Raw genomic sequence first — 27,669 nt, 5'->3', positions numbered from 1 at the left:
ATAATTCCTGTTTATCTTATTTCACATAAAAAACATGACTGGATGTTCTTCGAATAAAATATATTTAAAAGTTTCTTTAAAATCTTCCCTTTATGAAAGCAGCAAAATATATATATTACCATAGTTTGCTCATTTTTGTGCAGGTCATGTATGAATTCTCATATCATAAAACATATATTTTCTAAATTCCATCATCCACCAGTCGTATGAAAAGAGACTTTATTTATAATATATTTATAGTTGTACACAAGTAAAATAAAATGCATATCTATACTCGAATTGCAGTCTCAGTGAACAAATCGACAGCATTCTTCATGAAATGCTACCCGTAACCACAGTCCAACGAAAAACATAACTCATGTCCAGGTGGAACAGACATCTTCTTTACTATGATACTTATAAACATAAAAAAGCATTAAACAAATGCATTAATAAAAAAAATTAAAAGCAAAAGAGAATAACAAACAAAAGAAGAGAGGATGAAGGGGAAATCACCTCAATTCTGGGCTTCTCCTTAAACCCTCCCCAAACATTCTTGTGTTACCATGAGTGCATTTGTCAACAGAGGTCTGTAGAGTTATCGCCTTCGCAATGTGACCATTGAAAGGGAACGTAATGGGACTCAGAAGTGCAGGTCAGACACATTACAGTACATACAACAAATGATTTGGGCACCAATTCAATATATACATTAGATCTGACATGTTATATAAAGGCATCCATTTGTAAATGTAATGTTATTTTTCTCATTCTCTCTTTTTGTCTACCCTCCTGGCCCTGTGCTCCGCGTTTCACTTTTAGAGGTCACCTCGCAATCTGTGACATTGTCATCAGTGAGACAGTCAGAAACAAGTCCCCTGTGATTCTTGTGTCCTAGCACACGGCACAGGCGAACCAGAGAACGGGCAAGAAGATTACTGCGAGGGCTTGCATTGAAGGGCCACTGCTTTTGAGACACTGAGAATCTGACTTTGGCTTTTTAGAGCACTTTTTTTTCTTTCTGGATGGGGCTGTGGAAGGTTCTACATTGTCATCTAATTCTGGATCTAGGTTCCCTAAAGGATGGTTTACATTGTTAGAGAAGCTCCCAACTGGACCATCATTCAAACTCTGTTTATTGTGCGTTGCATTCTTGGTGGTATCTACATCCAAGAACTTTGTCTTAGATATGTTCTCCTTCTCCTTCAAGGGATTGTTGGTAATCTGTCGACTGTTATACAACGAGGGGTCTAGGTGTCCCTTGTTGGAGATGATTGACATCTTGTCACTATCTGGGAGGCAGCATCTAGGAGTGACTTCCCACAGAGGGGTCTCGGTGGAAGGGAATTTTCCAGAATGTGTTTTGGTACTAAAGATACTGCTCTGGACTTGTGAAGAGTTGTCAATACACCCCTCCAGGTCATTGCTTTTTAATTTTTTCAGATCCCTGCCAGCTAGTCTGGGAGGAAGGTAACATTCTAGCTCTGAGCTGGACCCTTTAAATCGTTTGAACCAATCCCAGAGGGTTTGGGCCCTGCAGTCACATATCCACTGGTTCCCGTTCAGTCGAAGGTACTGTAGAGACACCAGCGAATCCATCGTTTCCCCAGAGAGTACTGTCAGGTTGTTGTAGAACAGGAATAAAGTGGTCAGCTTACCCAGGTCATGAAAGGCCCTGGGCTCCACGAAGGTCACGCGGTTCTGGTGCAGCAGCAAACGGTCCAAGTTGACCAGCCCGTGAAACATGCGGTCTGACACTGTCTTTATTTTGTTGTTGTGGAGGAACAGGTAGGTCAGGTTAGCCAAGTCAAGGAAAGTGTCATCGTGCAGGGAGAGCAAGTTGTTGTCGTGGAGGTACAAGTACTGCAGTGAGAAGAGCCCCCGGAAAACCCCGACCGGGAGCTCTGACAGTCCACACCTGTGCAGATGCAAGGTGTGCAATCTGGATAGCCCCCGGAAGGCAGTTGGGCTAATCATTCGAAGGTTGTTGTTGTCCCCTATGTCCAGCTCTTCCAGCCTCTCCAGCCCATAGAAGGCCCCTGCCTCGATGTAGCTGATGTTGTTGGAGTACAGCCACAGGACGGTGAGGTTGCGGCACAAGCTGAAGCTGGTGGACCTCACCACAGTTAGCCGGTTGCTCTGCAAGAATATCCGCTGCGTCCGGCTGGAGATCTCGCTTGGGATGGCCGGCAGGCCCTGCTGTTGGCAGGCCACCGTGGGAAGAGGCTCGTTGTAACATATACAGGTTGCCGGGCAGGCCTCCAGTCCCGGAACTGAGTGCAACCACAGCACCAGCAAGAGGAGCTTGGTTCCTGAAAAAGAAAACGAGATGCCAGTGTATATCTCACGTGAACCAAGCCTTCCGCCGCTCCATTACTGTAAAAAACAAAAATCATAAACCTAACTATCATGTAAAAAGCCTCATTTCCTCACTACCACCATAACAACTCATGTGATGTATCATTTTAAATGTGCAATTAATCTTCAAGGTCTGGCTTCCATTTCTGTTGAAATTGTACCTCCATTAAGCAAGGAGGGACTGCCGTGCTTTTAGAGTAATTCAGCAACGCACCTGCAAGCAACGCTGATAGAAAAAGGGTGGATGGTACAGTAAACGAGTCTATATGAGATGGGGCCTAGGGTTTAATGGCTAGGTAAAGAGAACAAGCAATCAAAGTATGAACAATCAAGACATTTATGAGAGGCTGATGATAGTTTCCACAGTTTCCAGTCTCTCCCCAAGAACATCCTAACCCTTGTACCATCTCAGACTGGCATCACAGGCTGTGCGACTTGGAAAAAGAAAAAAACTCGGAGTCTCCAAACTCAGTGTGAAGCTGTCACAGACTGAGAATACCTCATAAAACATTGATAAGAAAAATTATGGCAGGGATCCTTTGCAAAATTTGCCCCTACTAACAGCATGCAAGGCTAAACACATTTGAGGATGGCTCGCGGACTGGGGTTTAGTCCTGAACTGCGATAAGTGTGTCGTGATTTGATGGAACCAGGCCAGCCTGGGTGCATGTCAGCTAGATGCTGGACTCCATGCAGTCATGCAGGCCTGTGAGGAAGGGTTTGCACTGTTCAACCAGTAGGTGTCTAAGGCCTCCCTTCAAGGCCTGGGTGGGGCAATGAATTTCTCAGCAGGATTCGCTGATAATTACTTACAGCTATGAATAGTCACTTACCAGCCTGGCCATGTAGAAAGCGGCCTTTTTTAAGCCTCTTAAAAACTGCATTTCTCTTGAAATCAGATCAGTTTGAACAAGGTAAATATCAGTGCAATATAATACTGAATGAACTCTGAATTATTTACATACATGTGGTTACATATGTTGGAAAATATTTATTTATTAATGAAGTATTTTATTCAAAATTCACTCAGAAAACAAGTAACTTGAATAAAATACCACTGCACTTAATAAAATGATGAGAGAGCATCGCATCTACCTTTCAAGCATAGTTGAGAGTCATCGGATATAATCATAAATTTCTTTTAAATTACCAAAACATAGACTGCTGAAGAGGGGTTCTGGGACACTAACAGGAATGTTAGCAGACATTGAAGGGGGCGAGGGGGGTAAGGGGTCTGCCCCCCCTGTTACTATACTCTTATGAACACCATTAAAAAAAAAAAATACATAAAATGAAAACAGGCATGCGGCAGAAGACGGCCTACTCTAGACAGAGAGGCTGGGCGAAGAGGTGAGGCTCCAAAGAGCACCGATTTAAAGGGGATAACATCACCACTTCCCCTAACTAAATATATGGATTTGGATGTTTCTGCCTAAGAGCCTCAGCCGTGCATTACTTACTGTTGCTAACTTTCTGTAGATTTTCAGAACAGTTTGATAGTAACTGATCGTCCGATTGGCTTAAACACCTTGAACTCGGTATCCAGTCCGCAGCAGGTGGATGGATCTCAAGCTGGATGACTTTGCCAAGGTGGGAATTCATTTATTGTGGCTCTGTTTGCACCCATTCTAGTCCAGGAAAGGACGTCAGCACTGTACTTTTGGCCCCTGAATATGGCACTTTCCATAAAAACAAACCACGTGGCATCGGGCCGAGGGTCGTGAGACAGAACTAATGCGAGCCAACACTTCGGATATGCGTTGGTGAGGCCGCCGAGGTTTACAGGCTCCAGAACATGCTGTGTCCTCCTCCACTCTTTGGCGCCCCCACCTGTCTGAACGAAGAGTGCGGCTAAATGAAGGTTCATCCTCCTAATTAAATCGCATGTCTCTCCTGTCATTCTCCAAACATAAGGCTTATCCCTACTTTTCGCTCAGCCAAATTACTGTTTTATTAATGCCATTACTATTCAGATTTTCAGTCAGCTAACTAGTATTAATCGTGTTTTTTTGTTAAATATATACTGTACATACTTTATACACATATAGCACACTATAATGAAGTTATAATGAAGCATGTTAAATACAAACAGTTCTTGCATGTTAAGTATAGACAACTCCTATATGTTGTAAAATACAGACAGCCCTGATTCATTAAGTACAACAGAGTACAACCCCGTTTCCAAAAAAGTTGGAACACTGTGTAAAATGTAAATAAAACAAAATGCAGTGATTTACAAATACATAAACCATTATTTAATGGAAAATAGAACAAAGACAACATATCAAATGTTGAAACAGAAATCTTATTGATATATGAGAAATATATGCTCAATTTGAATGCCAGCAAAACATCTGAAAGAACTTGGGATAGGGATATGTTTACCACGAGCTTACATCACCTCTTCTTTTACCGGGAATCTGTAATCGTTTGGGAACTGAGGGGACAAGTTGCCAAGTCGAAGTTGAGTTTTGAAAGTGAAATATTGTCCCATTTGTGCCTGATATAGGATTTAAACTGCTCAAAAGTTCAGGGTGTCCTTTGTTGCATTTTTCGTTTTATGATGCGCTAAATGTTTCCGATGGGTGACAGGTTTGGACTGCAGGCAGGCCAGTCTAGCACCCCGACTCTTCTATTACAGAGCTGGGCTGTTGTAATACACGCAAAAGGCAGTTTGGCATTGTCCTGCTGAAATATACAAGACATTTTCTGGATGGCAGCATATGTTGCTTCAAAACCTGTATATATCTTTCAACATTAGTAGTGCCTTCCCAGACATGCAAGCTACCCAAGCCATTTCCAAAAAGAATTTGATTTTTTTCTTCATCAGACCACAGGACACTTTTGCCTCTGTCCATCTTAAATGAGCTCAGGCCCAGAGAAGTCAGTGGCGTTTCTGGATCATGTTTAGATATGGTTTCTTCTTTGCATGGTAGAGTTTCATCCTGCATTTGTGGATGCAGTGACAAACTGTGCTCTCAGACAATGGTTTTTGGAAGTGTCCCTGAGCCCATACAGTGATTTCCACTCGTGTCTGTTTTTAATGCAGTGCTGCCTGAGGACCAGAAGATTATGGCTGTCCAATATCGGATTTCAGCCTTGTCCCTAACGTACAGAGATCTCTCTGGATCCTCTGAATCTTTTAATGATGTTATGTACCGTAGATGATGAAATTCCTTAATACTTCGCAATATTACATTTAGGAACATTATGTTTAAATTGTTGCTCTATTTGCCCAAAGTCTTTCACAGAGACTCTGCCTCTCTGGGACTCTCTTTTTATAGCCAATTATCTTACTAACCTGTTGCCAGTTAACCTGATTAGTTGTGAGATATTCAACCAGGTGTTTTATTTTAGCATCACACAACTGTTCCAGTCTTTTGCTGCCTTTTTTAAACGTGTTGCTGGCATCAAATTCAAATTGAGCACATATTTGTCATAAAATATCTCAGTCCCAACGTTTGATATATTGTCTTTGTTCTGTTTTCAGTTAAATATGGGTTTATATGATTTCCTAATTATTGCATTTTGCACATCATCCGAATATGTTTTTTGGAAATGGGGTTGTATAAACAGTACTTGCATGTAAAAAATAGACAACCCTTTTATATTAAATACAGACTGTTCCTGCATGCTAAATATAGACAGCCCTTATAAATTAAATACAGACTGACCCTGAATGCTTAATATAGACAGCCCCAGTATTTTAAATATAGACAGCCCTGATACATTAAATATAAAAAGTCATGCTAGATAAATATTGATAACCTTTAGAAATTAAACACAGGCTGCCCCTCCATGCTAAATATAGACAGCCATTATATATTACAAACTGATCCTGTATGTTATTGTTAAGTATAGACAGTCATTGTATATTAAATACAGCTTGCTCTGTATGGTGCAGACAGCCCTTGTATATTTAACATAGACTTTTAATATAGATACCCGTTGTATATTAAATAGACTACCCCTGTGAGGTAAATATAGACAGCCCTTGTATGTTAAGTATAGACTATCTTTAAATAATAAACACAGACTGTTATTGTATGTAAAATATAAACAGCCCTTATTCAATAAACAGTGCCAGCATTTTAAATAAAGACAATTCTTATATATTAAATACAGACTGGCCCGGTATACACACAGATTTCTGTCACATTTTAATAATACACACTGCCTATGCATATTCAATACAAATAGCACAATCACAGACTCCCTGAGATTCAAAGAGGCCTAGTTGTTTGCAATGTAATGAATGCAATATCACACTCATAAAACAGCAGATGTCTGGGAATGGTCTTCAACCAGTTAGCCTGCTGCATTTCACTTTCAAAAATAGGAAAATGCAAAAGCTCAGCCTTTCTGACCTCTGTATGCACACTGGTGAGTCCGTGGTACGTTGAGATTCACAGGTTCACAGGCCAGGCCTGAGAAACAGGGCTTAATTGAGTGCCAAATACAAGCCCTTTCACCCAAAGAGCCTCCACACACTTCCTAGACTTGTTTAACACCTTTAATCCTTCAGCAGATCATTTCCCTCCAAAGCAGCTTTGCTTATGGGTGGGTCGCTTGCACTTCCCCTTTCCTGTCTGGAAAAAAAAAGTAAGACCAGACAGTGGTGATATTTCCTGCCGATATCCGATTTCCTGCCTGTGAGTTTGGGGAAAATGGAGTTGCGTACATTCATTCATTTATCTTATTTGTTTTAAAACTCAGGAATGGGTCTGGTAAGTTTCACATCCTCTTATAAGTTTTACTTTTAAAGGTGATTCTGATTTAAATTTCAAAACCTGTATTTCAATACCATCTTGTGTGTTCACTTGTGTGTCCAAATGTCTGTCTCTCCAGTCCACTCAGGACCCTTTGAACGCCACCGGTGACTGATCTCTAAAGAGCATTTGTAATTACGGTAAAATTCCGTATAAACTCCCACAGTGAGCCTCTGAAAGAGAGCAGCTTCAAATCTCTCTGATGTTACTGAACCCATCCATGTCAAGTTTCTTGCTATTCCTTCTCGGATAACTGCAGAATTCCGTAATGTGCAGCTGATCCGCGGGGAATTCGATTGTGTGGAAGTGAGGGAAAGAAGCTGGCCATTAATCCAGCAGAAACAGATAGTTTGTATTAAAGGCTGCTGTGTTCTCTCAAAAGAATACCTGTGTTTCCCAGCCGAAAGAACATTCATTTGAATCAGAGGGTTTTCACTAGGCTGCAATACAGGGCATTCATTGGTTTCTAATCATCCACAAAGAGCCGATAGATCAAAAGAGAATCTGACATAAATATTTCCTTTAAATTTAGGCAAAGTGTTTCAACAAGTCAAGCGACTGAATGCATCTTACTAATCTGCCAGGTGAGGGAATCATGCTTTTGCAAGATGGATGTGAAATTAATGTGGTATGATTTGATGTATTAGATAGTGAGTTTTAGTTCTTTAATGATGATATTAGGGAGGGGCTGGTAAAGGACTGAGCCACCTTCTCAGTAGGGTATAAATGGACAAGTATCTACTACGAAAGCTTGTTGGTAAAAAGTAAGTCGTCATAGGCTGCACCTAAGTGGGTCATGTGACTGGTGGGAGGGGTGTGGCCTCTACTGTGGGGCGGACGAATGAAGGGAGGTCAAGATTCCTGTGTTTTCCCCCTCTCTTGGAGATCTCTCCTGTCTTTGAAGCCAGACTCTCTTGATGTGGCCCGACCTGCAGAGAGGACACCTCCTCCTCTTCCTTATCCTCCCCCCTTCTCCTCATCCCCCTCTTCCTCACCCTCCTCATTCATGTTTATCTCTTGCTAAAGCACAGCAGCACAAGGTGACTTGTGGATCTGGCAGCATGCCACTTCCTGCTGGCCTCTTGCACAATGCTTTCGTGCCTTTTTACTGTAAGGCTTTCAAAAAGCAATCACTGGAAACTCATGCTGATAAGTTTAAACCAATAAAAAATGTGAAATCCACATTAAAACATGAAAGAATTCAACATGGTATATTACAATGCATTTATTTTATAGTGGCTGATTGTGCGTCTCAAATTAGTTGATCCTATATTCCATTAATGATTACATCAGCACAAAGCTGGGAAAGAATGATGTGAACTGTATATATGTATTTTTTTTCTCCTTTTTAAAACAATGAAACTCAGCATTTACACGGCAGGACACTCGCTGTACAGTAGCTGTAAGCTAGGAGTGGGGTCCCTGTCTTCTGTTGCTGGGATGGTATAATTCCTAGATCAGATAACCTGCTGGTTTCACACTGACGTGTTATGCCGCTGTCTGGATTGGCGCCACTGCAGGGGGGTGGGGGTCAGGATTTGGGGGGGGGGGGATGTGTGTGATTATATAGAGGAATGTTCCCTCAAACCAAGGGGGAACGGAGACACAAGATCATATGGAGAGTGATGTTTAATGGCATCTGTGCTGAGTGAGTCCAGCGTGTGGCTTCCGAAAGCAGCTGTGCTATTTACCGCTATTTACTGCTCACCTCCAGGGGGCCACCGGCTCCACGGCAAAGATCGTGGTGTTACCCCCCCCCCCCCCACAACCTTCCCTTTCAGCGTCCAGATAAAGAGCGCTGTTATATCAGCCACTAACAGATCTGTCACTGTTTTAGTTAGCAGCATCCCCTCTATCTGCCGACGTGTGTGTGTGTGTGTGTGTGCGTGTGGAGAGGGCTGCACTCAGCGAGCCCAGGCAGTTCACGGAGAGCTGGCCAAACGCTCGGGAGACAAACCTGTCTCAGAGGAGCTCCTCCTTGTCTATGTGGGGGGACACTGGACCAGCACAGCTTACAGTAAGAACTGCTGCATCACCTCCCATATTTAGAAAGCTTTTTTTGGATGCGAAGTGTCACACTTTCCTGGGCAGCATGTGCGTGTAGCGCATTTTTAACCTGCATCTGTTGTCCCAACAATCTGTTCGTTAGCACGTTTACTGTATCCTGCGGCCGAAGCTGAGTGCAGAGCCTTGACAGTCCTTGGCTACATCCCTAACTCCGGTGCTGGGTCACGGCTGGCATGTCTGTCCTTTGCATATCGATTGTCTATTTATACTGTGCTCAGCTAAATGCTATGTTGTGCTATGTATATAAAAACACTCAGCATTAATTAAATATTACAGCATCCTGGAGCCCTTCTTAAAACGGTCGACTGGCTTGGCTTCCTGTTTTCCGCTGTTTCACTCCATTCTGCTACACAGGAAATGTGCTTCTGTTTCAATAGGATTTTTAAGAGCGCTGCACAGTTCCTGTGCATAAAACATCAGGCCCAACACATAAATACAAAGCATTGTTGTTCGCATTTAACAGCGGGTATTTCATTGGCTGCGGTTGGCCTCAGTTACACGGCAAAGTGGCAGCTGTAAACCGGAATCCACAGCAGAGAGGCAGCGCGGACGGCTGGGCTGACGCAATTTTCCCCCTTGCTGCTGTGGACTGCTCATTAGCGCCTCACAGCTACACTGCTAAGCACGGCAGCTGAAGCGCAGCGAACCATCGGCGGAGGCGAAGCCATACCGGCCTGATGAAAGTACTGTCACCTGTGAATGTCAGCGAACTCTGAAATGCCATGAAAATGCTTATTACACACAGACACACACATATATATATCCTATTGAATCCTATTGAAATATATATATATATATATATATATATATATATATATATATATATATATATAGATAGATATATATATATATATAATGCACGCACACACAGAGCTGGGGAGGAGAGCATTACTATGAATACTAAAGCATGGCAGATATTTAACAGACATAATTTAGAAATTCTAATGAATATCAAAGACCTACTAAACACATGCATGTGACCAAATATACACGCTGTTCAATATTCAAACGATTTAAGAGCCCTCTAAGCTTCCATCTTGGTTCCGTGCTTCGTGTAGGAATTATATTTTTAAAAAGCTGAAGTCTGCCCCCTAGTGGTCATGCTTGTGCCACCGACACCAAGGCCAGGCAGTCAAACGCCTTGGCTGGCTGTCGAGAATGTTGTACACGACGGGCAGATATTGCCACAATGCTATTCCCACCACCGTCAGTCTCTCCCTCCAGATGGATTAACAGTTGTCATCTATATCAACAGTAATCTACAGTAATATGAAATGTGCCATCAATTAAAAACAGCCTTTCATTTGAATATACACACACATATATATATATATATATATATATATATATATATATATATATATATATATATATATATATCAGTTTGAAATGGAAGCGGATATTCCCCGTAAATTTGCCCTGTCACAGGGGTATAATTTCACTACTGAGCTGTGTGTGTGTATATATATATATATATATATATATATATATATATATATATATATATATATATAGCGTACATTTTTTCACAGGACCCATGCATATGTATTAAGCTATTGACCCTGCTTTGCGTGATTTTGGGAACAAAGACAAATCGATACCAGCTTTTCAATGCAGGTATTTGCATAAAAACAAGAGTCAGATGCCCAGAAGTAAAATAATGTAATAAAGGGCAGGAGGAGACTTTGGAATCACTTCTCTGCATCACACCTTTTCCCACGAGAGTGAAATCTGCTGAAAGAAAGAGAGGCTTCCTCATCCTGTCATGGCATGAATATCCATCCCATATCCTGGTCCGGAACAGGGAAATAATGAAGGGTCATATGAGACAGTGTGGGTGGCCATTGGTGTCTCTCTGTGTGCGTCTGTGCATGGAGACTGTCATCGTGTTTGTACCAGAAACATCCAGACCTCATTACAGTCTGCCATAGAGGAAAATCCAGTACCTTCCGCCGCCTCTCTGTCTGTCTCGCCGCCGCATCCCTGATTCATACTTATTTATTTATCTATCTCTTTATTTATTCATTTAAAACAGACATAATATCCCTCAGACCTACTCAAGCTCTGTAATCAGTCTCCGCTTTTATCACAAGCCCAGCCTTGAAATGTCCAGGAGACGGTAATTAAAACTTCAATGAGTATGTTCGGTTTTCCTGAGTGTATAACACGACTTGATGGTATAACTGACTCCTTAGCTGCTGAGGCAACACATCCAGGGAAGAGGCAGAGACATGGTAAAGTAAATGAGAAAAGGGGAAAGGCTTTTCTTGGCATGTTTCTGCGTTGAGGGAATCTCAGCGCTCTTGATCGTAATGCCTTTGTGCCATAGCTAAGATCTGGAAGAATTCTGGAGTTTTTTTGTGGCTCTTAACTGCTGCAGAGTGTTTGGGTGGCACAGCAGGGAGGCCCTGTTGTCTCACATCTTCCAGAGAGGGTGTCTGAATTCTGCCCTGGTCTGTCACTATAATATCATGTGTGTGGAGGTTGCATGCTTTCCTGCGTGATTCCTCTAAACTCAGGTTTTCTCTTGCGGTCCAAAAGGCATGCATTTTGGTGAATTGGCATCTGTAAATTGCCCATAGTGTGTGTATGCATGCGTGTGTGTGTGTGTATGCGCATGTGTGCGTGCATGTTTGCATGTGTATATTTGTATGAATGTGTGTGCGTGTGTGTGTTTGTGTGTGTGTGTGTGTGTTCTAATCAGCTGCCACTGCATCCAAGGTGCTTCCTGATTTGTGTTCCCAGCTCTCTGTGACCCTGTATCAGATACGTATTCAGAAGATGGATGGACTGAGATCTTCTAGTTTTGTCGGGAATGTGGTAAATATATCACAACTATCCAGAATTCAGGACTTAGGGTAACATTGCTCAGTACTGTTAACCAAATAACTAACAGCTTTAACCAAATAGGAACCAATAAATGACAGGCAGGGATAATCTCACCCAGCCTAATTTCTCCAACTCAGCTCATTATTAACGAAACTGCCCTTTAAAACACCTAACATTGTTCCTTGAGTGACCACAACATGCATTTTGAGCTAAAGGTCTCTCAGAAGTATAAATAATTCAGCGTTCAGTAGTTTCCGCTTCAGCTAATGTCCATCTTCACAGACAACGGCCTTCAATACTGTGGAGTTTCAGTCTCCATCCCCCACCATCCATTACCTGCTGCTGAAACATAATATGAACAAGATGTGCGGTAGGGCACGGATATGATATGTGGATTTATGTAAGCCAGCCATCGCTCAGTGACGCCTGCCAGCAGATGGCGCTCTGCCAGTTTTAATGCCCCAAGCCAAGCCTTGTCATTGTTGCAGTAAAAATGTCAGCATGTTTTCGATTTTTCAGCTCTCAGGGCAGGTTGGGGGAGGCGGGGGGTGGCTAAAGCTCCTGCTCTACACAGCTGGTCCACCTGAAGACCTAAACTGAGAAGCTCCATGAAGCATTCTACCCAATGAGGCAGTATCCCCAGCTGCCAACCTTGCAGCATCTTCTCCATTAGTCACATGGACAGACCAGGGGTAAACAACCTTTCACATAGTGGCTGCCTGGAGCCAGGCTTTGTGTGAGAACCATCACAATATCACCCTGTGTTTCTCACATGGAACATTTACACCTTGGTCTAACAAAGAGCTTCCTGTAGGCAGATACGTCTGCTTTCCGGGGAAGACCTCAGTGCAATTCTGTAGGTACATTAAGGAAAAATACATTGATATTAATTGGAACCATGCCGTGTTCCCTTAACAAGCTTACAGGGGCTGCTTTGGAGGTTCAGATAATTACAGTTTAACAAGGAAGCAAACAGAGACTGAGAGAAGCACCCTGTGATAGATAAACCCAGAGTGTAAACAAACGAGGCCTCTTTTAGCAGAGCAAATTAGCGGGGTGACACCGAGTAAGACGGCAAGCGCTGCGGTCGGAGACGAGGGCTTCGCACGTTAAATGCTCTCTGTCAAGTCGCAGCCCGCTGGCGAATGGGATCTGGGGGCATCAGGTGCTGGCTAGGAATTAGGAAAGAAATGCAGGTGATTTAACACGTGCATCATTCACTTGAAAATGAATAATTATTTATTTAATTTAGAGAATATGAAAAATTGAAACTGTCTATCCGTCCATTCATCCATCCATCCATCCATTCATCCATCCATCCATCCATCTTCTGATTGTTTAACCAGGGCAGGGTCGCAGTGAGCTAGTAGCATTATTGCGCCACCAGACCATTCCGCGTGGTATTTTATATTACAGGTTATACCGGTGTAAAGGTTTTCTCCTTTAATGCAGATACCCAGCAATGCACAGCTGCAAAGTGGTGCTTAACTGAAGTGTGATGCAAAGGTCACCAGCACCCAGAGACGGGAGGGTCCCCCTGGGGGAGGGGCCAGAGAAGGGAGGGGGAGGCAGCCTGCCACCCTAATTTCCTCTATATAATTACGTATAATAATCATCATCAAAAGCAAGAAGGCAGGCAAACAAAACAAACCATTTCCCAAATGCTGTTTCAATTTCATGCACTTATTTGCGATCATGCATTTTTTTTTTCATTTTTTTGATAATCTGTATTCGTAGGCATAATAAGAGATTTTTCTCATTTAAATCCTGAGGAATTAAGTTTTACATTTTCTGGGCGACCGCGAATGAGCAGAAATGCTGAGTATTTTAATGCCGTAGCACAGGTACTGGACGATGACAGGGTTACATTATTTTAATTTCATTCCCAAGTTTACCTGTGACTGTCAGCGAAAGTCGACAGCAGCCCCACATTATCAATAAAGTGGGATAAGCTGAAACACTGTCCCACAGACAGAGAGGAAAAAGTCAATACGCAGCTCCACGCTGCCATAAATGAAATTTAACATGTGCCTATCTATAAATTCAGCGAAGGACTCTCTCTTATTTCGCTGTTTCTTCATGCACCATAAAAAGCATTTTTGTGGCTGAAGCTCAGGACTGCTGTTGATGTCTGGTGGACCTTGGAAAGTGAACATAGGGTGGGTCATCAGATTAATACTACACACTGATCTGAGATCAGACTGCGTTAGGGCTGGCTTTTGTCCTTCAAGCCCTGGGTTTGCTCCGAACCAAGAAAAGGACCCCAGCTATGATGAGATTAATATATCTGGACGTTTTGTCTATTTATAGATACATATGAGTTCTTGTCTGGTTAAGGAAAATTTGGGTAAAGAAGTATTCATAATTAACCCACAATACCCAGATGTAAAAGGCTCACAGAATCCCTGTCCTGCCCCATCTCTCTGTCTTCCATGTCAAAGGTGACCAGATGGGGAGTCCACAACCTACTGCAAAGAACAGTTTGGATTCTTCTAGTATACCCTTAGCTAAACTCCTGGACAAACACTCATCACTGTGTTGGCATGCTTCTTTCTATTCAATTTAATGTTAATACAACATGTTTACAGTATTTCACTCCTGGCCTATTTCCACAAATCGAGACAAAGGTCCTTGTTTTGTTTGGCACTCGTTGCTGAGTGAGAACCCCTGACGCTCTAGCTCAACAATAACGTCGGACCGGTGAGCAGAACACCAGGTAATCTGTGCGGATCATTCTTGGAAGACTTGACAAAAGTCAACCAGGTATAGTTTCAGAAATGGCGGTGGTGTGTGGTTGGTCTGAAGGTCGCTAGTTCAGATCCTGTGGTCAGCAGATTCAGAGCAAGGTCCTTAAGCCCAGTTGCTCCAGGAACTAGTTGACCCTACTTTCTCAACTGACTGTCACTTTGGAAACAAGCATCTGCTAAAATAAACGTAATGGAAATGGGGATGACAAATTCTTCGGCACACAGATACACGCTGAAGGCTGTTTGCAAAGACATTCATTCTTCTGAGTGAATAAATTCATTCAGCTGTTGTTGCTGAAATATACAAAATGGCATTCTCCTAACCTTGTGTTTTTGGGGCATTCGTGTTAAATAAAATCTTTGTATCCTCAGGCCCTGATAACCCAAGATATATAGCCCAGCTGGTGAACAGTACCAAATGGCAGGCCATTTAAGAGCCGTGTGCCTGAGATTAATGCAAGGGGGAAAGTGTTTCCATGTTAACCGAGAGTGGGGAGCCCCGGATTGCTCCTGTTGTTAATCAGGCCAAATAAGGTCGTGCGAGGCAGTTCACAGTGATGTGGAAGCTTACTGTCAGAGGACCGTGATAAACAGATGTCAGAGTTGCAGCTGAGAGGCCTAGCAGGCCTGTAGGTTCACATGCTAACAGGGCTAGCAAGTTGCTAGCTGGGCTGAGCACGACATTACAAATTCTTGATAAAACCCATCTAGCTACCAATCCTGTGGTATGTGGTGCTTTGCATTAGTAACACAAACCCAGAATTACAAATGGGTGTAAGTAAAATGGATAAAAAAAGTATCAATTAATAATTAAAAAATACTCGAACTTCATCACCCCAACCAATAAGCGACAGGACTGCTGTAAAGGTACGGAGCCTTTCCACTTATGCCACAAATGAATCACTAAACCGTAACTGACCCTGACTCCACCAGGATTGGTCTCTGTTTCGTTTGACCAAAAGCCTTTCATGCCATTCCAGTGTGAATAGGGCCTCTTTTGAACACTTACCCTACCCCTTATATAATGTATTCAACCACAGTTGCACATTTCATTGTGAAGACTGCTATATATAAGCCCCATCTGGGCAGAGTGAGTGATAGATCATAGATGTTTGTTTAATATCTTTGCCAATGTTTCAGTTGATCATTTCAATAAGTTTCCAGCCCCGTTCGCTTATTGGATGACAACCCACTTCCTCTCTGCTTTCTAGTCACAGATGGTAGATATTTTATTTAAATACCTGTGATAGGATTTTTGGTTACAACAGAATACAGAGTATGTAATATTTTATAATAAAAGGAAGGTATTATATCAAAACAGTTTTTTTTTTTTAGATAAAGCCATCTGGACCCAAATGTTGAAAAAACGATTGGAATAAACGATATGCCTCTTGCTTCTGTGACAACAGTGGCAGTTGTGTTGGGGGGGGGGGGGGTCAGTGACACTCAGTTAATTGGGTGACGTGTTTTTTGACATTGGCTTGTGCCACAATATCGTAAAAGGTCCGTGGTAATCATTTCACTGATTTAGACGGTGGTCATCACACACGCACAGATACATGGTGGATTTATGTGCCTGTTTCCTGTCCCTCCTGTGGAAATATTTGATGGAAGGTCGTGGACGTGAAACTCAATATCTGGAGGTAAGACGGAGATGAATGACCTAAATCATGCCACGCGGCCTCTGACACCTCTTAGCTACGGGTCTATCGGATATCCTGTAATTCTTACACTACAATCCCCTGTGACGAACATTTTATTTAGTGTTTGTTTGTTGTCGATTATGGGTGAAATGATGAAGGTCCTTTGATTGACTTAAAACCTTATTTTAGCAGCACTTTTAGTCACAGGACAATATGACAGAAGCCTCATTCCTCATGTTTTTTTACGATTAAATCGTTCTTTACTGTTCTACAAACAAAGCTTTTGTTATTCTATTATTTCTTAGCCCAATTCTGGATTTGCCAGCTTTCATCTAAAGTATCGTACACTACAGCCCTGCTCTTTTTATTGACCAGAGATCACGATACTGAACTTTATACAGCGACGGACTCAGGAATCCAGATACAAATAACGGCATCATATATTAAGAGAGGAATTTTGAAGACTTCTTTCATACATATATGTCAAGCTAAGTTATGTTTTGTACAGAGGTGATGTGCAGCACCTTTGCGCATCTGCTCTGTGACGGACTGGTGACCCGCCCAGGGTGTACCTCAACCCCGTGCTCCCCCCCGTCACGCTCACCACAAAAAGTGGTTAGAAGATTTGGTACACATTTTGTTCCCCCCCACAGTCAGCAAATTTTATTGTCGGAAACCTGGGCGGGGAGGCTTGGCGTAACTATTGCCTTCAAATTGAATGTGGCTTCCCTAGCAGAGCCCAAGGTGACCTGCTCCACCCTCCCTGTAAGTTCCAACTGTGAAAGCAACAACCTTCTCTGCTGATTCATCGCCGACTTAAATGAGGGACTTGGGTCCGAGAAGCAGACTGGGATGGAAAGTGACTGGTCAGGGCCCGTGCCTGACATGACACCGCAGGGCTCACCAGCATGCAGGTCACACACACACACACACACACACACACACACAGTCATGCAATCATATCTTTTTGGGGACCACTCATTCATTTCTTTGGGAAAAATGCTAATGTAACTATGACAACCTTAACCTACCCAGCCATAACCATATGTAACCAAACAAAATACAAGAGTTTTTGCATTTTTAGTTTTTTCATTGCTGTCACAGATTTTTATAAACTGGTCCCCATAAGGTAAAAAAAAAAAAACGGGTATTCATTACGTTGTGGGGATATTTGGTGGTATACCTGGACCACACACACACACACACACAGAGGATAGGCTAAGAATACATTGGATATTGCCGCAAACATCTCAGTCTACAAACACAGTATCCGTTCCTCTCCCAAAGATGCTGTCCTGGGTCACAGTCAGTCTGGAGTCTGTCTTTCCACTTCATGGTTGAAAGCTAATTTCAAAGTTTAACATCGTGCTCCCACCCCATGCTCGGAGACCCCACCGTTTCTGATGGCTCACGGTTTCCACCAAATTTTATGGGTTTATCACCCATCTCACTCTCATGGCTACACCTAGAGTGACAGGTATATTGTTATAGTCTGTGCCCCTGAGTATGAACTGTGTGGTTCCACTGTTTTGATGAGTCAGGTCCAATCCAACCCCCTCCCCCAAGTCAACAGCTGTGTTAATGAACAGACAGAATCCCAAACACGAAATGCCCACAAAATGTCTGTAAGATTCTGGCATTGAGAAAAGTTAAAAGGGCTCACTGCAATTTTGACGGCTCCTTGGCAACGATGTTGAATAGGCATTATAATTCACCCCCCCATAAGGGTGACCACTTCCCCCTCTCCAGGATGTCCACAGTGTGGCTGCTTAACATCACATGGGATAATTATTCAAATTGTCCATATCTCTCAGTGCTTTTGACTGTGATCACGGGCAGGCTCAGCCCAGGCTTCTCTCCCTGCCTGTCTGTCAGTGCAAAGACAATCCCACCTTTTATCCGTTACCCCCAAAGCTTGTCTGTAATCCAGGAGGCCTTTGATGTCTCCGTGTCCAGCTCACAAGGTCATGGGATCACGCTTTGTGCCGGCAGTCACGTAGCTTGCTGTCGAGAATCATCTCCTTCCCAGACTAACACCAATAGTAACTGGCCGATTGCTGTGGGTGTCAGTAATAATAATTCGATTTGAGGATGGCGGGGGGCAGATAGGGTGAAGCCGTGGATGGTTATCCCGTCGAGATGTGTCACAAATGTGTGCGCATGCTGTCCTCAGATCTGGGGATAAATTGTAAGCACGTCCTTTCAGTCCCCTTCTGGCAGAACGTGGATGACTGTACATTTATCAGCATCCATCAAAGCTCACGTTACCGTGGTCAAAACAGACACAGATATACATCACAGAACTGCTGTACTACAGAATATGGAGCACAGTCATCACTACACCAAACTCACGCACCCGTTTTCCTGAGGTGCATTACAGTCGAAATGACAGCTACTCTTGTCTTAACCATTTGGTCAGCTGTATTGTAGTTCTAGAATGATATGCAGGAGGGACAGTCCTTTGAATCTTCATAATCACATTAATTATGTATAAGGTTGATCCTATACATAATCCTTAGAGGTTTTACTGGTTACCTGTACAAAAGGGTTTACCTGGGTGGATGCCAACTCCACATGTACACAATTAAATTTCAGAAGCCGCTAAATGAAACGTGTTTTTTTGGCAGTTATTGTTACAAACGGCCTTCTGCTGCTTGTGCCTTCAGCAATATTTCACTCAGATAAGGCATCTCCAGTGACTAAAGCAGGAATCTGGCAAAGATGGATGAGTTAAGCAAGGAAGTGAGATGGTCATCCTAGGGGTGAGGCAAAGTCAACTGACAAGGACATTGGTTCACTTATTCACCTTATTACTGGTAAGTAAAAGCCTCAGACCTAGACCACATGAGCGAGACGCCCAAGCCTGCACTGCACTGCCAGCCATCCCTAAACCCAAACCTGGCTTCATTTTCCTGTTTCCCCTCCATGACACTGAAACAGCTCTCCTGTGTTTCTCTTAAATCTCTTCCCAACCTTCTCCCCCAACATAAAGCCCATATCGCCTCCTCCCATGGTTGGGTCACTTGGATCCATCCACTGCCCCATCTCAGGCAAGTCTTGCAGGTACCTTCAGCAATACAAGTAACACATTGTTTTATGTTCGGACGTCTGCTGAAAAAGCTTGCCTGTATTTTGGTGGCAACTGTCATAAATTTGCATACCATCCATCCATCCATCCACCCATCCATCTTCCATAGTCACTTATCCAGAACAGGGTCATGATGACCCAGCTGCCTACCCCAGGGAACACATGGCACCAGGCAAAGGACACGCTAGATGTGACACAGTCCATCAAAGAGCAGATACACAGTCACATACTTTGGAGATACCAGTTAAGACGAATGCATGACTGGGACAGTGGGGGGAAACCCAAACAATCATGGGAGAATGTGCAACTTCCACACATGTAGCCAAGAAAGGGGATCAAGCTCCCAGCTATGGAAGCGGTAGGCTATAGCGCCACCTACTGAGATGCAAATACAGTATATTTACATTATATTATAATAGTGCTGTCTTAACAAAGCACTAACCTTGGTATTAATTGGACTAAATACCAATAAGGAAAACAAAGCACATTGACCGCATGCATGCAGAGCATCACTAGGATCTTAAGACATGAGGGGCTTAGCCCCGGTTCTCAAACTGACAGCGTGCCTGTTAAAGCACCTGAGCTAAACAACTCATTTGGGGCTAATCTGGATTTATTCGAGGCTCCAGCCCTGGATGCCCCAGCCCAGCGGCGCCTCTGACCACAAGCCTTTTGATCATCAGAAGAAACCAGAGTTCCCAGAAGGAACCCTCGTGAACATGGGAAGGAGATGCAAACACCACATGCACAGAACCGAGGGCAAGAAATGCACCTTAGGGGCGTGAGGCTACAGCACTACCCATGGAGCCCGACTTGCAAACCAGAGTTGTAAAAAATCAAAGGCAATTATTTTCACACAGTTCCATTTCTATTGGACTTGGCAATGAATCAAATAAATAAAGACCAAGTTCATCAACTCAGCGTAATGCTACACGCGCCCAGTTCCGAAAGACCTGAAAGCTGCGATGCCCTCTGGGTCCGGCCACAAAACACAGACAAGACGTTTGTCCTTATAGGTCAGCCGGTGACCTTTAAACCGAGGGCTGACTGAACAGACAGACGAGCGTGGCTATCTTAGCAGAAATCGATATGTGTGGGCGGTTCACTGCCTTTCTCTGCTGCCCTTTCCTGAATTTCCGACGCACTCTCCGCATTTCAGATCCTATGTTCGCCTACGTACAGAAACATAAAACAGACGGTGTGTTTCTGAATGTGTGTATTGGTTTAGGGGGTATCGATTAAGCTCAGTAAGCTAAAATTCTTAAACGCTTAAAATTAAACAGTCCTATGTAAAAACATATTACATCCTAAGGCAAGTGAAGATGTCTTCCCAAGACTGATCTGTAACTGTGTCATGTGGGCACTGAGCAGAAAATAACAACATTAAGCCGGTTTTGGTGGATCTGTTTCTCATTTTTCATGTTTCATTACTGAATCCCTGTATTTGTTCCAAGAATTATCATCACCAATGGTAACATGACATAATCGAAGGAGATTATTTTGTCCAAAATAAGCCAGGACACATTAAGTCTCCACTTATGGTCAGACCGCAGAAACGGAAATGGCCACATGCGAAATTCACTCCCCGGGAACAAAATGCAGCGCAGGCTGACTGCCCGGGTGCACAGGCGGTGCTGTGCTCTGCAGCCGCCCACCGGGCTGATGAGCAGATGCGGGGAAGGCGACAGCCGCGAGATCTGGGGTACAGACCTGAGTCAGGCGTGTCAGTGCCTGTGGAGGGCCAAACATAATTGTGTTGATGGTGCATCCTCACCAGCCTACATTAACAATAATAATGATAGTAATAATAATGGCTATATGTATGGGATCCAGGGCTGTGGAATCGGTAGATAAATCTTCCGACTCCGACTCCCCGACTCCTCTGTATGTATATACTATGCTAATGTATGTTCTACATCCATTGAAGGAAAGGAAGGCAACATACATGTCATTTCACCACAGAACTACTGGCTAGGAAGCCAACACTCTACTATAATGCCAGATTAAAGACAAACACAATGAAAACAAGGTTTCTAGGGTAGCGCATAGCGAAGGGGAGCCGACGGAGCTGAGAACACACCAGATGATTTTTCAGGTGTTTGACGCGTGATGACTCGTTGAACGGCCGAAAAATCGGCAGTGCATCTGTAAATGTATGGGGGGCTTTAGGCTAGGTTCACAGTTCCCTGTAACAGTGGAACACGACACAATGGAAAGCGGTGCCGCACCTTACCTGTGCATTACAACCCATATAGTGACGCATACAGTCAATGAAAAGTATGCTTCATGGTTACTTGACATGTTCGTTTTGTGCTTCATGGTTACTTGACATGTTCGTTTTGTGGTAACATTATGCACTGCATGCATTGGGCTTTATTCTTACAGCAGAGAAGTAGTTCATTATGACTGTTTGTGAATTGGGACATTTCAACTTACTTTTTTAATTCCCATTTAAATTTAGTAGGAGTCAGAGTCGGTTAATTTTTTGCCGACTCCGACTCCAGATACCCAAAATTGTCTCCGACTCCGACTCCTCGACTCCGACTCCGACTCCACAGCCCTGATGGGATCACAGATATCGTTTATATTGGAGGTCCTGGTAGGATACTTGCAGCCACGTTTCATTTACCAGCTTCTCATATTTACGCTAAATAACCGCCACCATGGGGGCGGCACCGTTGCCTCTCAGGGTCTCCACCGTGGCTCCATGTGTCGTCGTGGGGTTTCCTCCGGTTTCCCCCACCGTGCCAAAAACATGCTGAGGTTAATTGGAGTTACGATATGATCTGTAGCTGTGCGTGTTTGAGTGAATGGTGTGTGAGTGAATGGTGTGTGAGCGTGCCCTGCGATGTCTTGGCGCCCCATCCTGGGTTGTCCCTTGCTTTGTGCTTGTAGTCTCAGGGATAGACCCCCCACCACCCTGAGTAGGGTAAGAAGTAACAGAAAATGGATTGATGGATGGATGGAACTGACACAGCTCAGAACATTGTAACATGGTGGAAGAAGGGACAATCGCTGTACCAAAACGCCATCATTGATGTTTATGACTGTTGTTCCAAAAACCGAATGACACATTATGACAACAGTCATAAACATCAATGATGTGTCATTAATGTGCATGACATGTGTCATGTCATTCTTATGACAGTTACATGTCACCCTTATGTAGACTGCTTCAGGTAAAGTGTTGCCCCAAGTTATTATAGAGTCAGGGTGAACCTGCAGTCTGTCCCAGGATGCACAGGGGCACGAGGCAGGGGACACCCTGGGCAGGATGTCAGTCTGTTGGAAAGCAAATAGTCTTACATGCAGCCAAGCACTAATTTGCTTAACTAGATGTTTTTTGGACGGCAGGTGGAGTTCAGTGCACCTTGAAGAAAACTGCAGAAACTCAAAGACAACACAGCGAATCTAAGAGAAGATCATCTACTTGCATTTGACGTTGACGACTGTTTGCGGAATTGACTCAGAAGGATTATCAGTTGTGAGCTGCTGGAACACCTTTTCTCACGGGAAAGTGAATTAACTTCCAGCTTCATTTTCATTCCAGCGCCCGGTGGACAAACGGATGGGAGAAATGCACACGCCGGGTTCGGAGAGAGGCGTCTGCAGGCGCCGAATAGAAGCTCCTCACCTGGCCATTTATCAAATTCGCCCATGAAATGCGATTTCGTAACACGCAGTCAGAGCTGCTTAGCGGTTTTAGCATGGCAGGTAGCTGCTGCCAGCCGCGAATGGGAGTCAAGCGGCGGAAACGCGGATGCCCATATATTCATATCCGCCAGCCTATGGGTGGGGGTGGGGCTTCTCACTCCAGCAGGACATCAATTTCCAGAGAGCACCGGGGCAACGGCCTATACACCGTTCACTGTACGCTTAAAGCAAGCAATGCCAGTCAAAGGACAGAAATCTAGGAGGAACTCGAGCTTCCATTACACACATGCTACAGCTCGGACTAAAAACCAGGCATCTCCACGGGAAGGTACTAATGAATTAAGGAGCCAGCGGCAGCCTGTGTTCCTCTCGGTAATCAAAACACGGCTGCCTGGTGATTTGAGAATGAGATGGAGTCAGCGGACATGTCGGTGTCTGAGACAGATGACACAGATAACACAGGTTATAACACAGATGACACAGGTGTCTGAGACAGAGATAGATGATCCACAGCCCAGGGGGCATGGCACCGCGGCCTGCAGGCCACACCATGAAAAATAACAGCGAACGGGTCTGTTTGGACAACATAAAGGCTCCAGGTAGAGAAAGAGACCTTTCACCTTGTTGCTGACAGCCCCAGTAAAATTAGACAAAGATGGATTATACTGTTGTATAGCCAACCAAAACAAAATGCACACGGAAAATGATCTGGTGAACTTCCACTTTGCCTCGTTCTTCTATGAAATCGCTGGCTCATCGCCATCTTCATTTGTACCTCATTCCCCCAGGTGACCAATGAAGATGCCTGACGATGGGGAGGAAGAACAGAGTGTTTATGCCACCCAGTGAACTCCATTGTCACCACGTGTGTGACGGCTGGTGCCACAAGCCTCGTATTGTCCAGAAGAATGCTTCCCTCTTCTAAGCTGGTTCTTAACCTTTCAGAGCCTCTGCTGTGCAGTTTAAACCGGCAACCATACAGTATCTGCATTTTTAAAAATGACCAAAAATAGGGGGCAACACTGGTTGTTCTTCATCATGCTCCAAAAGTGAACCTCTACATGGGAAGCTGATGGACCATATGAGAAATCAGGTCTCTCTTTCGGGATTTCCCTGTAACATGAGGCCAGTTTAAAGCCCGTTGTCTTGGTCATCCTGAAGTCTCAATGCACCATTCTTCTCTGAGGAGGGTTTCTCTATTCTGCATTATATTAACACTCATTCAAGCTGTCAATGAGAAACGAAGATGGGCTAATGTGCATCACTGCCCCCCCCCCACACACACACACACACAAGGAACACTTCTGTCAGTGGCTTAACTGCACAGCTCTGGGGCGGGGGGGGGGAGGGGGTGACTTAACACACCAATGTCCTGCATGCATGACACAATTCCAGCTGAAGATCTGAATGGAAATGTCTCGTAACCCCACAGAGACAGTGCTCTCGTTTCATGTATATTTTCAGTTCGTTTAGTTGGTATATAAACTACAAATTTGCATGGGCTCGTTTCCTGTTTCATTTTCAAAGCGGCATATATGTATTATGTAACAGAAATTATATAACACATGCAAAAATATTTTCTCATTATTTATACTTTGTGCAGGAAGAAAAGGAAATCTTGGTTCATTTATAGTCTACAGTCACCCTTTATTTATACGGATTGCTGCTCAGCTGTACAGATTCAATGAAGTATATGGCTGGACCCAAAATCTGTGGAGAGCTGTAGGTAAACCAGATCTGCTCCTCCTTCCTGTTCACCTGACCAGAGATACTAATCAAGCCCGATTCTGCTGTAGCCTGACTTCTCATTAGCATCAATTAGGAGTTCCCTCTGACGAACGCATCCACCCTCTTCATGGTCGAAGCATGAGTCCTGAGGGAACTTGTGGGAAAGTGCACCCCCCCTTTCCCCCTCTCTCTGATCCCCTCTCTTATTACCGTCCTATCCTTTGATGTGTTTTCAGCGACCCACATTTGATCACAGTTCGCGTTAATTATTCAGGGCTCAGACGACTTCGCTAATGTAATAGAAAGTCTGGGTAAGTGGCAGCTTTGGGGCTGGCGCCTGGGTGTATCAGATAATGCCCAGAAACCTTCGTATCCCCGGCACCCGCACCGTGCGTCTGATGGATGCATCGCCCCGTAGCCTCGGCGCAGTACCGGGAGCGGTGCATCCAGACAGCACTAACAAGCGGGCCGCTAAGACTCGCCCTCGGCTCATTCTCTCCATCTGTCTCTGCTTCCCGCAGACAGATGCATGTGTTCTCCAGGAAGGAGAGTCTGAAATATCGTCAAATATACTTGCTAAAGAAATTAATGTATTTCAGGATTTATTTCGGCAAGCAGATACAAAGCATTAGTTTTAAAAGTAATGACATTAATTTACTGCATATATATATATATATATATATATATATATATATATATATATATAGAGAGAGAGAGAGAGAGAGAGAGAGAGCACATAAGCGCCCTCTAGTGTAGTGAGAGCTCCGTAATTCTAATTTCATCAACTTTCACTCCTCCCGATTAATGGAACAAAATAACGTCAATTAATCAGACTTAGAAAAAATATCATTTCACTTCGGGACCTGTGATTTGTGGAGTGTTTTTGTCCTTTAGAGTCCATTTAAACCGGATACACGAGTCCATATTCTGGCTAAATCTATACATTTATTTAAGTTAATAATCATCCGTCGGCTAAATAGCAGCTAGATCGTACTATGAACCATTTTCTGACACTAGCAGCTTTGGAGTCACGGCTCAATTAATGTGGCCCTTCGCCATCGCCAATAAGCACGTAGCAAGGGCATGAAATATTAAGGCACTCGCCTCAAAACAAGCTATGCATATCGGACACACCCAGTGATTTACAGCAAAATCCTTCCTTCAAAAACAACGCTAGGGTTTCACTTATACTTGACTGTAGGATATACAAATGGTTAAAATCAAACAGCTTTTAAGACGCTTACAGTACATGGGAATGGCATGGGGGACGACGAAAGTATGCAGTATAATTACATAAATTTTGCAACAGTCACAGAAAAAATGGGATAGGTCTCCTCTGATATTTGGAGCCGTATTACACTCCAACTTTCTGTACTGGCCAAACTGCATGCCGCAGATGTAATTATACGCAGAATATTTTATATGCCACTTTCACTCGTATCAAGTATGGGTGTCAGTGCCCCGCCCAGCTGAAAAATCTCCAAGCAACCTAAATTTCGACTCCCTCTCTTACTTTACTCCTACTTTGGGTAAGACATGTACACTATTATCTTTAAATACTTAAACAAGTACGTCGCTTATTATATATTTGCTTCCCATACACTTACCTAACAACACCATAGCTGGATATATTAAAACGGTCACGTTTTCAAAAACAAAATGCCTCCCACAATCCGCGGCGATTGCAGAGAATAATTTAACCTAATATGCATCATGATATACACTGTATTCCATAAAGCTCCGTACACACACTGCCGCATCCGAATACACCTAACACAGTACCTTTATTTATCCGATAATTAAACTATATGAATTTCAGAGAAAATCTGTAATATATACAACAGTCCTTGAAATGCATCTGAACAAGCCAGATATGGGTCTTTAAACAGACATTTATTACTGCACCTCTCCCTAAAAATAACTGCAACAACTTTACAATTCCGACAGTGATCTAAATAACAGAGACATATTGATCACAACAGCCCAATGGTTATTCCCAACCTATGCAAATAAATGTTAAAATGTTTGTATTTGGAAATAGAAAGCATCCGCTGACATTATGTACCGTCACTACATGCACCAGGTAATCGCCGCGTGCAGCACCTGGGGACTTCAAAATATTCAGTAGCATTCACACCATCAAGCATGCAGTTAAAACTTTTCGCTTTTAAATCGAAGTTATACATACCCTCCGCAACCGTGGTCTTCATTTTGGGGGGAAATAATCCAATAAAGGCACCCTTATTTGGCTTGTGGAAAAAAACGTCGCCTACTTGTTCTCTGTTAGTCGTCCGAGCAGGAGATTTGAAATTGAAATAATCGCAAATCCAGGGCACAGCTAATCACTGTCAACCCTTTCAAAACTGGAAAAATACATACATATAAACTTTAGCCGTATGTTTTCTTATACGTGCGGACAAGTGGAGAACGAAGTCTCCCTTGAGAGCCGCGCGTAGTCATTTGGTGATGGGGAAGAGTACAAAACTGTTATTAACATCCAGACATAGGACCTCTTTTCAGCCATTAAAAATACCCCCTCCAAAAAAGACAAACAGACAGACACATACATACATATATACACAAACAAACGAAAATGCACAAAGCAACAATCCAACGAGCGACACGGGCTGGAGAAATCAAAAAGCAATCCAGGGTGCGGGAGAATAGCTCCGGCTGTCCAGGGGCTGGATTCTCCGGAGCGACATCCCAAAGTACAAGGAGGGTGTGAGGATGACGATGGAGACTCGCTGTAATAACCTGCACTGTATTACTGTGACCGTTTGCATGGTATTGCAAACGGGCACAAG

At 43.5% G+C, this 27,669-nt stretch overlaps 1 protein-coding gene across 1 annotated transcript; it reads right to left on the bottom strand.

The window, feature by feature from the left end:
• Nucleotides 1–202: 202 nt before the first annotated feature.
• Nucleotides 203–27,669, bottom strand: rtn4r (reticulon 4 receptor). Its single transcript, XM_023828972.2, has 2 exons — nucleotides 27,051–27,669; nucleotides 203–2,291 (listed from the first exon to the last, which is right to left on the bottom strand). Exons 1-2 carry the CDS (start codon nucleotides 27,070–27,072, stop codon nucleotides 874–876), a joined length of 1,440 nt encoding a protein of 479 aa, XP_023684740.1. The 5' UTR covers nucleotides 27,073–27,669; the 3' UTR covers nucleotides 203–873.

The sequence above is a fragment of the Paramormyrops kingsleyae genome, chromosome 2 (assembly GCF_048594095.1).
Source record: "Paramormyrops kingsleyae isolate MSU_618 chromosome 2, PKINGS_0.4, whole genome shotgun sequence".
Lineage (NCBI taxonomy): Eukaryota > Metazoa > Chordata > Actinopteri > Osteoglossiformes > Mormyridae > Paramormyrops > Paramormyrops kingsleyae.
Note: the sequence above shows the minus strand (reverse complement) of the source record. Positions and strands in the feature narration are given on the sequence as shown.

Bases quoted from the DNA above. Each gene is read 5' to 3' on its own strand.
- rtn4r (XM_023828972.2), bottom strand. From the start codon at position 27,072: ATGAAGACCACGGTTGCGGAGG. The intron at 2,292-27,050 runs GTATGTATAACT...TTTCTTTTTCAG, and splicing joins GAAGACCACGGTTGCGGAGG to GAACCAAGCTCCTCTTGCTG.